This window comes from Peromyscus maniculatus, chromosome 1 (genome assembly GCF_049852395.1).
Source record: "Peromyscus maniculatus bairdii isolate BWxNUB_F1_BW_parent chromosome 1, HU_Pman_BW_mat_3.1, whole genome shotgun sequence".
NCBI classification, from domain to species: Eukaryota; Metazoa; Chordata; class Mammalia; order Rodentia; family Cricetidae; genus Peromyscus; species Peromyscus maniculatus.
The window spans coordinates 120,097,139-120,112,965 of record NC_134852.1 but is presented as its reverse complement, the minus strand read 5'-3'; the positions used below and the strand labels follow the sequence as shown (position 1 = coordinate 120,112,965).

At 46.6% G+C, this 15,827-nt stretch overlaps 1 protein-coding gene across 1 annotated transcript; it reads left to right on the top strand.

The window, feature by feature from the left end:
* Positions 1–2,518: 2,518 nt before the first annotated feature.
* Positions 2,519–3,082, top strand: LOC143272348 (ATP synthase F(0) complex subunit f, mitochondrial-like). The gene is made up of 2 exons (XM_076566809.1): positions 2,519–2,724; positions 3,025–3,082. Exons 1-2 carry the CDS (start codon positions 2,519–2,521, stop codon positions 3,080–3,082), a joined length of 264 nt encoding a protein of 87 aa, XP_076422924.1.
* Positions 3,083–15,827: the final 12,745 nt, after the last annotated feature.

The following is a 15,827-nucleotide window of genomic DNA, read 5'->3' as shown; positions in this document are numbered from 1 at the left end:
CACAAAATAAATAAATAAATAATAAATAAATAAATGGAAAGAATTTTAAACATTTGAATGTCTCAAATTAATTGACCACTGTTCTCCATTTGCTCTTCTAAAACACACACACACACACACACACACACACACACACACACACACACACACTGGTGGGGGGTGCTATTTAATTATTTTGGTTTTTCAAGACAGGGTTTCTCTGTGTACCTTTGGTTGTCATGGAACTCACTGTAGACCAGGCTGCCCTCAAATTCACAGAGATCTGCCTGCCTTTGCCTCCCGATGCTGGGATTGAAGGTGTGGGCCACCGCCACCGCCACCGCCGTCCAGGTAACATGAATGCAAGTGGGGGTGGGGCTTCTAATGGTTAATAGCAAATCAATCATTTGCTCAGGTTATCTTAACTCTTCTCTTTTAAAAAGGACAACAAAAGCAAAACCCACCTGTAACCAAAGCACTAGGGAGACCAGTGAGGTGGAGGCAGAGGATTTGGAGTTCAAGACCAGCTTTGGCTATATAACAAGTTTAAGAACAGCCTGAGCTACATAAGACTCTGTCTCAAAACACACACATGCATACGCACACGCACACACACTAAAGGGGGCTGACAAGATGGCTCAGTGGGTCATGGTGCTTGCTGACAAGCCAGACAACCTGAATTTAACTCAGGACCCACATTATAGAAAAAGAAAGGCCCCTCTGGAAAGTCATCCTCTGACCTCGACACCTGCCACCCGCTCCTTGGCAAGAGTAGAGTGCCCCCCACACATACACATAAAAGATAATTTGAGCTAGGTGTGGTGGCGCATGCCTTTAACCCCAGCACGTGGGAGGCAGAGGCAGGTGGATCCTTGTGAGTTCAAGGCCAGCCTGGTCTACAGAGCAAGTTCCAGGACAGCCAAGGTCGCACAGAGAAACCTTGTCTCAAAAAACAAAGAAATAAAAACCAATAAGGAAAACCAGACATGGTGGCATATGCCTGCAATTTCAGGTGGAGGCAGGAAGATCCAGAATTCCAGGTCATTACCAGCTACATAACAAGTTCAAGTCTAGCTTGGGCAACAGAAGAGTCTGTCTTATTAACTCTCACCCCCAAAGGAAAACAAAAACAAAAACAAAACAGTAAATAGATAAACTAGGAAGTCAGTTCTTGGAAGTCCTGTCCTGTAAACCTTGTGGCTTCCCCATCTATCAGATCTAAAAGCTGTCGTGTTCCTTGGCCCTAACGGCCCCAGGTCACCTGCCCCCTCATCTCTCGGACCTCCTACCCTCCCCTTTAACATCCCTCTAGGCCTCCTTAGCGTTTCTCAAGCAGATCAGGCACGAGCCCAACTCCAGGCCACCAGCTTGTCATCCTGTGTTCCACATGGTGGCAGGAGACAACTACAACTGAACCCTGTAATTGTCCTCTGACCTCCACAACAGCCACCATGGCAGGAGCACTCACACGCATGTAAACACACACACACACACACACACACACACACACACACACACACACACACGGGGGGGGGGGGGGGGAGAGAGAGAGATTTAGACAAACTGTGTGTCTGCTCTATGTTCTGTTTCTCAGAGGAACACTACTGCGGGCTGTGTTACCTCCTGGGGCAGAAGAGGGTTTGGTTTTTCAGGTCGGATGTCCTTCCAGCTCCTTGGATGCTCTCTGTCCACCACCACTACCCATTTCCTTTCCCCCATCAATGGTCTAAACAATGCTTTCTTAGGGCTCTGTCCTGGATATATTTGTCTTGTTACAAATCCTTCTCAGACTACCTCACACTCACCAATTCCCCACATGCCAGTGATACATATAAAATTGAGCCCCGGGCTTTATATAGTTGATTTCTCAAAATTCCTAGTGGACTTAAACTTGCCAGGGTCAGAACTGAATTTTCTGAGGGGGGTGCAGCTCAGTGACAGAGAGCTTGCCACTTGTGGGTATTTGAGAATACCCAAAGCCATGAATTTGATCTGTAGCACTGAGGCCTTGGGCTGTGTTGGTTCCGTAGGTGGAGTGCCACCCTGGTATGTGCAGAGTCCTGGCTTTGATCCCGGCACTGTATAAATGGAAGTGATGGCACATGTCTGGAGTGGGAAGTGGCGACTTAAGAGGTGAATGTGGAAGGTTCTTAAGTTCAAGGTAAGGGCTGCAGGGATGGCTCAATGGTTAGGGGGTACTTCTTGCTCTTCCAGAGGACTGGAGGTGGTTCCCAGCACCCATGTCCAGTGACTCACACTGCCTGTATCTCCAGCTCAAGGAGATCTGATCCCTCTTCTGGCCTCTGGAGACACGTGCATGCATGTGGTGCCCACACAGAGAGAGACAGATGCACATAGACGTAAATGAAGTTCAAGGTCACCCTTGGCTGCATACCAAGTACAAACTGAGCCTTAGCTATATGAGACCTTGTCTCCAGAAAGAGAGAGACATGGGCTAGAGAGATGGCTCAGCCACTAAAGGCTAGGCTCACAACCAAACATATAAGAAAGAGAGAGAGGCACACACCAAGACTGCAAGATGGCGTCCCTCATGCCACTGGAGGATGAAAAGCTCATGGAGGTTAAACTTGGAGAGCTGCCAAGCTGGATATTGATGTGGAATTTCACCTCCAGTGGCATAGTGGGAGCCTTTCAGAGAGGTTCTGACCGGTATCACAAGTACATCAATGTGCAGAAAGGCAGCATCTCGGGGATTAACATGATGCTGGCAGCCTACATGGTTTTCAGCTACTATATTTCTTTTCTTTCTTTCTTTTTTCTTTCTTTCTTTCTTTCTTTCTTTCTTTCTTTCTTTCTTTCTTTCTTTCTTTTTTCTTTTCTTTTTCTTTTTCTTTCTTTCTTTTCTTTTCTTTCTTTCTTTTTTTTTTTTTTTTTTTTGGTTTTTTGAGACAGGGTTTCTCTGTTTATCTTTGCACCTTCCCTGGAACTCACTCTGTAGCCCAGGCTGGCCTCGAACTCACAGAGATCCACCTGCCTCTGCCTCTTGAGTGCTGGGATTCAAGGCGTGCGCCACCACCGCCTGGCCAGCTACTGCATTTCTTACAAGGAATTCAAACATGAGCGTCGACGCAAGTGCCACTGAAGAAGGGTCACTGGAGGGCACTGCACACCTGAGCATAACCACCTGCCCTGCTCCCATCCATGAATTCAACTGTGGCTGAGTCTTCATGTCTTAAAAACTAGTGTCCAATAAAAGGTGACGACAGGCACATGCAAAAAAGAAAAAAGAAGAAAAAAAGAAAGAAAAAAAAGAAGAGAAAGAGAGAGACCAGTAAAACTGAACTTTGTGTTCTCTAACCTAAATTCTCCTCTGTCTTCACTCAGACATGTTGTCCCTTGTCACATAGCAGGGTATAATTAAGACCAACAGATGTTTCCTCTCCTGGATAGAAGAGGAAACGTGAACAGCATTCATTATGACCAGTTGAAGGTGTGGTGAGCCGTCCTGAATGTTGGTTTAGACAGTAAGCTGCTGAGTGGAAGAATACTTATCCTGTTTTCCCTTTAAAGTCCCGAGTTGCTCAGCTGTGGATTAATGCAGTGCCGAACTCCAGATGACTTCAGCAGGATGTTGAACCTCCTCCCGCTGCCCGCCTGGGGCTGGCAGGAGTCACTGAGGTCAGCAGAGTCAGGTGTATGTTTAGAAATGGGTATTGCTTTGATGCACTGCTAGCCTTGCTGTTCAGATGGATCTGAGTCACTTGTGGAGTTCAAGACAGATGCCTGTCCTCTGAAAACACTCCAGGAGAATGCCTGGGGTTCTTTCCTGCTGTGGGCTGTCTCAGGCAGACACTAGTTCTTATGGAGTGTCCTGTGAAGGAAGGTGCTGGTTCTGACAAGAGGAATTTCAAAGCTGAATATTGGGACAATAGTTCCCAATGCCAAGCTCTTCATGGGTCCTGTTGACATGGAGGGATACTGAGCAATCTGGGTCTTGACATGATTGAAGTTTTGGGAACCGTAACAGAAACCGCTGGGTTTATCATTTGTACTAAAGGAATGAGAGGGAACCCCTGAGTGGGGGCTGTGGACAGATCCAGGGTGCAGTCTCTGCTTCTCTCTCAGGCTGCAGCCGGTACCCTCAGTGTTGCCAAGAGCCAGCAGCTGCCGGCCCTCCTGAACGCCACCTTTATTTGCCAAAAGGGATCTGCTCTGGCCTGGTCTGCCTCCAGGGCAGAGATTTCATGCTACCCGTCATGAGATCTGAGGAACCCTCTTGGTTCAAGTGCCTTCTACTGGATCTGGACCAGTCAGCTATGCTATGGGGACATGGTCGCATAGTAATGTTACTGTACTGAAGTTCCCAAGAGAGAGAAAGACAGACAGAGACAGGGAGGGAGGGAGGGAAGGAGGAAGGGAGGGAGAGACAGTAGAGGAGGAGACAGACAGAGGGAGAGGGAGAGAGAGGGAGACTATTAATACAAGGCCGAATGACTAAACTTCCTGGTTACGGAGAGTTAAAATGTTGCAGAGAGCCAAATTATCTTGGTCTATTTTTAGTCCCTTTGAACGCCATTCACTGTCTACCCCTACGTCTGACCTAAGCTTGTGACTAGTCAAACCTTAAAAACGTATTCTCAGCAAACCACTGGCTTCCCCCATCTAAAGACTAAGAATGTCACCAGACAGCATGTGAGGCCTGTGACAGAAATTTCTCCACTTTGCTGTAACTGTAACTCAAGCACCATCCTGGTTTTGAACCAAACTTGAAACCATCAAGTTTCCATCACTGGATTTTTTTTTATGTTTATAGGTATTTTATCTGCATGTACATCTGTGGAGGACAGAAGAGGACGTCAGATCCCCTGAGACTAGAGTTACACAGGATTGTGAGCTGCCATGTGGGTGCAGGGACTCTAACCTGGGTCCTCTGGAGGATCAACCAGCGTTCTTAACTGCCAAGGAACCTCTCCAGCCCCTCCGCTAATGTACTTTAAAGCTGTCTTAATTTAAGGTCTGGGTTTATAACTCAGTTGGTAGAGTGATTGCCTAGCATACATGAAGCCCTGTGTTCAATCCTGACTACTACAGAAATGGAGGATGGTTTTATTTTGGGGGAGGGGGGGTTGAGACAGGGTTTCTCTTTGTAGTTTTGGTGCCTGTCCTAGATCTCACTCTGTAGACCAGGCTGTCCTCAGATTCACAGAGATCCACCTGCCTCTGCCTCCCAAGTGCTGGGATTAAAGGCGTGCCCCACCACGGCCTGGCCTGGAGGGTGGTTTTAAACACCTATAAATCCATTAATTGGGAAAACCAACTTCTGCAAGTTGACCTCTGACCCCCACATGTGTACTGTGACATGTGCTTGGACATATATACACACACAATAAATAAATAAATAAATAAATAAAATGTGTGGTAGTTTGAATGTAAGTGGCCCCCATAGTCTCAGAGGGAGTGGCACTACTAGGAGGCGTGGCTTTGTTGGAGTAGGTGTGGCCTTGGAGGAAGTGTGTCACTGGGGGGGAGGGCATTGAGGTTTCCTGTGCTCAGGATACAGCCCAGTGTCTTATTCGACTTCTTATTACCTGTCTGTCTGCATGCCGCCATGCTCCCTACCATGATGATAACAGACTGAACCTCTGAAACTGTAAGTGAGCCACCTCAACTAAATGTTTTCCTTGTAAGAGTTGCTGTGGTCATGGTGTCTCTTCACAGCAGTAGAAACCCTAACTAAAACAGAATGTAAAAAGTTTTTTTCACCGGGCGGTGGTGGCGCACACCTTTAATCCCAGCACTCGGGAGGCAGAGCCAGGTGGATCATTGTGAGTTCGAGGCCAGCCTGGACTACCGAGTGAGTTCCAGGAAAGGCGCAAAGCTACACAGAGAAACCCTGTCTTGAAAAAAAAAAAAAAAAAAAAAAGTTTTTTTCAGTTGGGTGGTGGTAGCACACGGTTTTAATCCCAGCACTCGGGAGGCAGAGCCAGGCAGATCTCTGTGAGTTCAAAGCCAGCCTGGTCTACAGAGCGTGTTCCAGGACAGGCACCAAAACTACACAGGGAAACCCTGTCTCGAAAAACAAACAAATAAACAAACAAAAAAGATGACAGGACTAGAGAGGTGGTTCAGTGATTAGGAGCACCTGTTGCTCTTGCAGAGGACCGGGGTCTGACTCCCAGCACCTACACGGTGGCTCACAGCAGTCAGTTCCAGGAGATCTGACGCCCACTTCTGGCCTCCAAGAGCACTGCATGCACTTGCGTGCATAGACAAGTAGACAAACACACGTGAAATAAAATAAGCAAATCTTTTTTTTTTTTTTTTTTTTTTAAGAGACAGGGTTTCTCTGTGTAGCCCTGGCTGTCCTGGATCATTCTGTAGACCAGGCTGGCCTCGAACTCACAGATTCGCCTGGCTCTGCCTCTTTAGTTCTGGGATTAAAGGGGTGCGCTTCCTCGGCTGCAGCCACCACCACCACCACCACCACTACCCCTCAAGTAAAGAAACGAGTAAAAACAGATCCCCCCTGTGGCCTGCTATACCGCAGCTGGCGAACTCTATGTCAGCCTAGCACAGATGCTCGCCTGCGCGCGTGCGTGTGTGTGTGTGTGTGTGTGTGTGTGTGTGTGTGTGTGTGTGTGTGTGTGCTGCAGCACTGTTCATAACAGCTAAGTCGTGGACTAGCCTGGGTGCCCAGCCAAACAGGAACGGATGAAGAAAATGGGGTACACATACACAAAGGAATTTTTTCAGCTATACTGCAGGAAAAAAGACGTTATGTCATTTCAGGGGAAAATGAATGCAACAAGCAATATGAAGTAAATTAACAATGTATGTTTCTCTTGTGCAGTTTCTAGATTTTCTTTAGACGTATAAAATCTTGTATGTACCTACGATAGGAAAGAATTAAAGTTGCCTAGGGAAAGAAAGGGGACTGTTGGGGGAGGGGTGTGAGGTGGGGAAGGGACTATGAGGGCATGTACTCAGTGTTCAAAATACATGCTTATATGACTCTGTCCTTATATAGTATAGTGCCATGTACAGTGAATATATACAATGCATTTTTTTTTTTTTGAGACAAGGTCTCATGTAGCACAGGCTGGTCTAGGATGACTATGAGTGCCCCATCTTCCTATCTCTTCCCAAGTGCTGGGATTATAGGTGTGGGACTTCATACGAAATGACAATCTAAAAAATAAAGTGACTGGGTATGGTGGCACACAACTTTAGTCCCAGCATTCAGGAGGCAGAGGTAGGAGGATCTCTGTGAGTTCTAATCCAGCCTGGTCTATATAGGGAGCTCCAGAACAGTCAGGGCTACATAGAGAGACCCTGCATGCACATGGGTATGTAAATGCACACATGCACACAGGTACACACACACACACAGAAAAGAAAAAATAAAAACTGAAAAAACTCAGTGTTGATTTGGAAGCTCAGTGTTGATTGGAAGCACGAGCTTCTCTATGGAGCTCTGAGGACTTCACGGGAGCTTGTCTTAAGCAAATCTTTGGCCCGAGGCTGGTGTGTGCTGAATTAGCTGCAGTGTTCTGAGCTCCTTGGAGATGAATGTGAGATTGACGATTGACTTCTTGTCTGCCTTTGTTTTCCACTCCAAATTCCATTGCTTTTGTGCTTGCAAGAGGGTCTGAGTGGAGGCCAATGAGCCAAAAAAATGCCAAGGGCAACAGAAGGTCTGAAAAACAAGTCACTTGCCTCTCTTCCTAACAGTCGGCGAAGGAGGCGCTGTGGGGCTGTGCGGAAGTCTGGTGCTAGTTAGAGACGCGTCTGGGTCCCCAGGGAAGAGGAGGGATTGACTTCTCACCTGCACTAGCAATGTGTGGACACTTCGTCAAAGGCTTTGTAAAGGTTATATTTAATTCTTTTTAATAGACTCAGCCTGTCACCCATGCCAAGTTCGTGTGCGAAAGCACGTGGGACACCCCTAAGTTCTTCCTCTTTCTTCTCAAGTCTCTCTCCTGTTGTCCTTCTGTCTTTATCCCCCGCCTTTCTCCCGCCCCTCCCCCACCCGCTTTTTTTTTTGAGTTAGGGTCTCATGCATAAGAGGCCAGGCTGGCCTCTGACTCACTGGATAATTGAGGGTGACCTTGAACTTCTGGTCCTCCTGCCTCCACCTCTCAAGTGCTGCTGGCTTTACAAGTGTGTGTTATCACACCTGGCTTTTTCCTTTAAACAAGTTCTCATCATGCCCTTACTCTGGAGCCCAGACTGGCCTTGAACTTGCAGCAATCCTCCTGCCTCAACTCCCCAAGTGCTGGGACCGCAGGCTGAACCACTATGCCTGGCCCTTCTGCTGACTTCTGGGACCTCAGCCTCCCCCATTTGCCCACACTACCTGCTATCTGCTCCATCTCACCCTCCGCGTTCCCTTCCTCCTCTCATGAGACCAGCTGCTCTATTTTTTTTTTTAACTATACCTGGGGGAGAGCCTCAAGGTCTTCAGGCAAAGGGAAATTTAGGCAGGTGTGAATGTGCACATGTCTAGGCTTGAGGAAGGATTGCATGCACACCTGGTGCAGAGGAAAAGGTGAAAGGTCAGAACACGTGTGCTGCTGACGCGTTGCACGGGCCTCTCTGTGGGAGAATGTGAGCCAAAGTATGTGTAAGCTCTTGGGTGTGCCAGGATGACACAGCAACTGCACAAACACTGAGGCAGCTGGGGGCCGCTGGCCCCTGTCCCAACCCAGACTCCCTCGGGTGCCAGCCAGGATCCAAGCCTTCCACCTCTGCTGGGCTGGAACTTTCTGCACTGACTATTGCTTCCTTTCGGCCCTTATGCCCCCTCTGACCACTTGAGGTCGGATCTCTTCTAGTTTCAGCTTTCACTAAACCCCAACCCCCACCTGCCCTGGGGCCCTCCAGCCAGGTTCTCACCAGCACTGCTGTGGAGGTACACAAGCAGAAGGATGTGCTTCTTCAGGGAGGAGGGAGGGAGCTACGCTCTGCCTAGTCACCTCTTGGTACCAAGGAGCAAGAAGGGAGGGAGGAAAGCCCGCCTTATCAAGGAGGAAGAGAGGCTCAGCTCCTAATACAGCCCTGCCCTCCATCACCAGCTCCCTGGGCCTGTCTGCTGGGCCACGCAGCATTCAGGGATTCAGAGACAGGGGATGGGTGGTACGGGGATGGCAATGCCTGTGTCTCAAGCACAGAGAGACCTGGGCACACAGGAGATGGCACCAAGGACGCTGAAGGAGGAGGATGTGACAGTGCCCTAAACTGGCTTGCTAAGGAGGAAGACAGCAGGGCCAGTGATGGAGCAAGAGCAACCACCCCAGGGCCTTTCCAGAACCGGGATCAGAGAGGCCAAAACTAAAGACTAAACTAGACCCCGCCCCCGCCCCCTGCCTTCCCCCCCCCCCCCCCCCCCCCCGCCCCCGTGCCTTTTTTTTTTAAGAAACAAGATCTTTCTACGAGATATCTCTGGCTGTCCTCAAACTCACCAAGTTGACCAGGCTGGCCTCAAACTCCCAGAGATCCACCTGACTGCCAGAGTGCTAGGATTAAAGGTATGTACCATTAGCTAGACAGCTCATGCCTTTAATCTCAGCACTCAAGAGGCACAGACAGGCAACCCTCTGGGAGTTTGAGGCCGGCCTGGTCTACAGAGTGAGTTCCAGGACAACCAGGGCTCCACAGAGAAACCCTGTCTGAAAAAGAAAATCAACAAACAAAAGGTATGCACCATCGCACCAAGCCCCTGTGACCTTTGACTGCCGAGGCCTGGGGCTTCCTACATACCCTCCTTTCGTTTGCTCACCTGTTACTATTTCCCACTCTTGCCTCAAGAAAAATAAGAACTCTCTACTTTTCAGTAGTTTGTTTATTGCAGAATTGAAACCCAGAACTAGAAAGCATGAGCCTGGCAAGTGAAACTGCCTTTAGTAATAATGATGACGTTGTGCCAAGCCAGCTGGTCTGCCCGCCTGTCCCCCACACATGCCCAACTCCCACCCCTAACGTCCCAACCGGCTCTCTGCGTCTCTTGTTCACCCTGGCACTCCTACCTAGAAAGCCCACCCACCTGGCGAGGCCCTTCCTCATCCTTCAAGACTGAGAGGAAATGTCAGCCACATTCACCTCTGTGGCCTGTGCATTAATTAAGCATCATTCAGTTACTTCTCTTAATCCTGTCATTATCAATAGGGACTAACCCATGTGTGTACTCTATTGTGTTGTGGAATATTAATTTAACTGGGCAAAGATGTGCTACATTCATTTATGCTGAGGAATATTACTTTAACTGTGTGAAGGTGTGTTATATTTGTTTCTGCTGTATTTGTTTGATTATGAAAAGATGTGTTGCTGTTTCACCTTGCCTGCCCAAGGCACCTGATTGGTCTAATAAAAAGCTGCATGGCCAATAGCTAGGCAGGAGAGGGATAGGTGGGGCTGGTGGGCAGAGAGAATAGGTAGGAGAAGGAATCTAGGCTCAAGAGGAGACGGAGGAGGTGAGAAGGAGGGCCAAAGGGAGGAACATGCCTGGGGCCAGAAGCCAGGCAGCTGCCAGACAGAAGCAGTGCAGATAAGATAGATACACAGAAGGAAAGAGAGGTAAAAAGCCCAAGGCAATGAAGAGAATCAGGTTAAGTTAAAAAAGCTAGTCAGAAACGAGCCTAAGCTATGCCTGAGCATTCATAACTAGTAAGGAGTCTCTATGTCATGATTTAGGAGTTGGTTGGTGGCCCAAAAGAAAAAGCCTGGTATTGCTGTGTACAAAGGGAAAAAGAGGGATTATCTTGTTTGTATTATTTTTATCTTGGAGTATTTTTGAGACAGGGCTTCAGGTATCCTAGGCTGGCCTTCACTCCATTCTCCTGCCCATCTCCATAACTGGGACTAGGTGCTCAACAACATATGTACTTTTGCTTGCTGATTTTTTCACTTGATTATATAATGTGTAACAGGACCCCACCCCTTAGTAGGCCCTGAGACCTTAGCACCACTGATTCCATAATGGAGGTACCACTCAGGCTGTAAAACTCAGAATGTAGACAGCACCACCTGTCAAAACTAAAACAAAACCTAATCCATCAAAGCCCAGAGTTCTGGCAAAGTCTCTAAATGTACAACTTTGCTTTTTGGCTTCTGTAGTTCTGCTTCTGGCTAACTGTTCTTGTTAACTGAGGTATGTTTGTGCTTAAAAGCTCACCCTAAGGGGCTGGAGAGATGGCTCAGAGGTTAAGAGCACTGCTTGCTCTTCCAAAGGTCCCGAGTTCAATTCCCAGCAACCACATGGTGGCTCACAACCATCTGTAATGAGATCTGTGCCCTCTTCTGGTGTGCAGACATACATGCAGGCAGAACACTATATATATATATATATATATATATATATATATATATATATATATATATATATATATATATATATATAATAAATAAATCTTCAAAAAAAAACAAAAACAAAAAACAAAAAAATCCTCACCCTGAGAAAGGCTCACGGCTACACTGGGATCCTGAACACTCAGTGTATTCCTATGGCCAACTAATAAAGACTTTCTATTGGCTTAAACCCATGTCTGAGCAGTTCTTCTCTGATGAATACCTCACCACAGTATGCTTTTTCCTAAGTCATAAAAACTCTTCTAAAAGTGGGGCTGGAGAGATGGCTCAGCAGTTAGAACACATATTGATCTTGCAGAGAGCTTGAGTTCATTCCCCAGGCCCCATGGAGGGCATTTCACATACTCAAGTGCAGATACCCACATGTACACACACACACACACACACACACACACACACACACACACTTAAAAATAATAATATAGAGCTGAGTGTGATGTCTTTAATCCCAAGCACTTGGGAGATAGAGGCAGATGGATCTCTGAGTTTGAGACCAGCTTGGTCTACACAGAGAAACCTTGTCTTGAAAGTAAACAAACAACAAACAAATAAAATAAATACATAATAATAGTAATAATAATAATTTTGCTAGGTGGCAGTGGTACATGTCTTTAAACCCAGCACTCAGGAGGATCTCTGAGTTTGAAGCCAGCCTAGTCTACAGAGGGAATTTCAGGACAGCTAGGGCTACACAGAGAAACCCTATCTCAAAAACAAACAAACAAACCTTGCTGGGCATGGTACCACACATCTCTAATTCCAGCACTCCGGGGCAGTAGTAGATCTCTGTGAGTTCAAGGCCAGTCTGGTCTACACGAGGAGCTCCTAGCCAGACAGGGTTACATAGGGAGACCCTGTCTCAAAAATAAATAGGCCAGGCAATGGTGGTACTTGGGAGGCAGAGGCAGACAGACAGACAGACAGACAGATGCTGAGAGATGGTGCAGTGATTATAGAGCATTAATTATTCTTACAGAGGAACTGAGTTCCATTCCCAGCATCCATAGCAGGCAGTTCACAGCCACTTGTAAATCTAGCTCCAGGAAGATCCCCCCTAGGCTTTGGGGGAGAACCTACCACTATTTCTAAATGGTTGTATTACCAAACTGCCTTTCAGATACCTATCTCTGAAACCTCAGACTAGTGCAGCTCTCAGTCCTCATCAAAGAAGCAACATTGTGCAGTGGACAGCACACACACACACACACACACACACACACACACACACACACACACAGACTTAAAACTGATCAAAGTACAGTTGGTCTGTAGCAGTGCTCAGACGAAGATAAGACATCCATGTCACACATTCTCTCTGCAAGCCCTGGGAGTGTCAGGAAGTGGAGGCAGAAAGATTTGAAGAGTTAGAGGTCAAGGAGGACTGGGACAAAACTGTCTTTACGGTGACAGGGCCACTGGGATTAATGAATTCTTGGCAGCTTCAGTTGCCTTCACAAGATCAAGCCACCAACATTCCAGCGTGGATGGGAGAGTGGTACCTGAGGCCCCACTTCTAGCTGAAGATCTTTGGTTTTGCTTTTCAAGACAGGGTTTCTCTGTGCAGCCCTGGCTGTCCTGGAACTTGCTCAGAGATCCCCCTGCCTTTGTTTCCCAAGTGCTGGGACTCAAGACATGTGCCACCATGATTGTCTTGAAGCTTAACCACTGAGCCATCTCTCCAGCCCCAGGACAGTATTATTGAAACTCACAATGTTCATAGCTGGATAAGACTGGTGCTTACTTTTCTCCTCCAGTAGCATGCCTAGCACCTTTCAGCATTGACTGCTCTTCCACAAGACCCCAGTTCAATTCCCACCACCCACATGGCAGTTCACAACTGTCTGTAACTCCAAGATCTGACACCCTCACACAGACATACATATAGGCAAAATAACAATGCACATAAAATAAAAAATAAATTGTATTTTAAAAATACTGTGCAATAGTGGTACAAATGTTAAGGGACTAACCAACCACTTTCTATTTGGATTTAAGGCCCACATTACAAGACAGAATCCATTCCTGGCACCATTTTCAGGGTCAAGAACCTATGACTAACTAAATAAATCATAGAGTCTAGGGGAAAACAACTATTATTCTGCTGAATGTATGTAATATTAAACCAACTCCTAAAGACTTATCATTACACCCATAGATTAGAGCATCTCTCAACCCTCATCAGAGAAGCTTGTTTTTGTAGTAGATGGTAATTATCACAGAGACCCACAATTGATCAGTGTGAACAGGAACAGAGACTGCAGAGTGCTCATCACTAAATGGGGCACATCTATGTCTCATCTCTTCCTCCCAAGGCTCAGGGATCATCTAGAGAAAAAATGGGGGAGGAGGTTGTAAGCGTTAGAGGCAGTAGATGACTATAACGAAATAATGTTTTCCAAACACAACAGAGCAGCTGCACATAGGAACTCAATGGTTGTGAGAACATGCACAAGCCCTGTGCAAACTCCAGACAGACAAAACCCCAGCATGGAGGATGTAGAAGGTCACCCCTAGCTGACGAACTGTTGATAGCTATTGGGAGAGAGTTGGTTTTCTCTTCCTTTTTAAAATTAAAACTTTCCTTATGTATGTCTATATGTGAGCATGTGAACATGAATTCAGATGCCCATGGATGCCAGAGGCATAGGATCCTCTTAGAGCTGGGCAGTTTGTGAGTCACCAAACATAGTGCTGGGAAATGAACTTCGGTCCTCTAGAAGATCATTAAGTGGTCTTAACCACTGAGCCATCTTTCCAGCCTCAAGTCAGTCAGTTTTCTTTAAAAGTGTGGCCCCTGGAATGTTGACCATACCCCAGTGAATGGCTCCACACCCAGGAGCAAAAATTGGTCATGAAGGGTTGTTTAAAACAAACAAACAAACAAACAAACAAACAAACCAAAAAAGCCAGGAGGTGGTGGCTTATGCCTTTAAGCCTAGCACTGCCAGAGGCAGGCAAATCTCTGAGTTCCAGGACAGCCAGATACTGTGGGCTGCAGAAATATGAAGTAGGAATTCGGCTGGCTATGACAAAGTTATTCCTGGAAGAAGCCAAGAGCCTTTCCAGAGGATAAAGCCAAGGCTTAAGGAGTCTTGGTGATATTGGCTTTTGAATATTAGTCGTTTCCTGCTATGAATTTCTCATGTGCTATTGTAGCTTTTCCATAATTCATTGGGCACAATTTCCCCTATACAATTAAAGTATTTGTATAACTTTCTCCAACTGTGCTAACAACAGACAAGTCAAGATCCCTAATTTCGGGTCTTTCGGTAATTATCATCATTAGCAACATCTGGCCAGGACCTTCTCTGGACAAAAGTATCTTTTCTGAGATACTCCCCAGACTTTCTAAGAACAGACTTAAGCATCCAGACTATCTGTTTGAGAAGGCCTGGCAGATGTGCTAATTAAGCTTAACCTTCCCCTTTCCAAAGTCTTATATCTGGTTTTAGATCTACCTTTAACAATTAATTCAGAACTAAAGGTTTCCTACTTACAGGTACATCAAGCTGTGACTCAGGTTGCCCAGCTGAGTGCACTCCCCAGCCCTGCCAGAAAATGGTGGCAGCTGAGATAGCTTGGGCAGATAAGGGGCCAAAGGAAAATAAGGCAGTTTTATATTCACTCATCACTGATAGACTCCTAACACTTGACCTAACCACTTCTAAGAATATAGTTTGAGCACATACATTCCCTTTCTCAGATCTATTAACCGAATTTAGCCTTCAGTTGAGTCATTCCCATTAGCCACTTCCCTTTTGGGTTGCAGATGATGGCTAGCAATTACTGCTCTTCCATGTGGATCTTATTGTCCCTCCTTTGACCTTGAGGGAATTCAAGTTTGGTGACCTTGCCTTAGCCAGAGCATTGCTATTGCATGGGTATATAACTGTACACCTCAGAGACTTGAGAGAACTAGATTGGAGGACTAAATGAGAAAGAACTAGAAGAACAGGATGGAAGATGAGGAAGGGCCAGGTGGGGAAGAACAAGATGAGAAAGAAGAAGATGAGAGAGGAACTAAGATGGAAAAGAACTAGATGGATGAGAACCTCAATGGGGCAGAACGAGATGAAGAAATTAAGATAGCACTTAGAACAGCAGAAAAATGTAGAGAAATTAGGCAAGGAAGGAGCTAAATAAGAGAGCAGAATAGACGCTGTGTAGAGAGGACTCAGAAGAATTGGTTGTAGATTCTTCCATGGACCCTGGGAGAAGGCTATTGCGGGGCTGGACCCCAACAGTCTTCGTTAGCCAGGGATTCACAGAGAGACTATCTCGAAAATAAGGATGGGGGAGGCTGGAGAGATGGCTCAGCAGTTAAACGTACAAGTGCTCTTCTACAGGTCCTGAGTTCAATTCCCAGCAGCCACATGGTGTCTCACGGCCATCTGTATTGGGATCTGATGCCCTCTTCTGGTGTGCATGAAGACAGAACACTCATATACATGAATAAATCTTAAAAAAGGGTAGGGCATGAAGTTGTAGGGTGGGGAGATAGGAATGGATTTAGGAGTGGGGGA

Excerpts from the sequence above, each read along its gene's own strand:
- LOC143272348 (XM_076566809.1), top strand. The coding sequence starts at position 2,519 with ATGGCGTCCCTCATGCCACTGGAGGATGAAAAGCTCATGGAGGTTAAA. Across the intron at positions 2,725-3,024 it reads CTGGCAGCCTACATGGTTTT|CAGCTACTGCATTTCTTACA; the intron begins CAGCTACTATAT and ends CCACCGCCTGGC.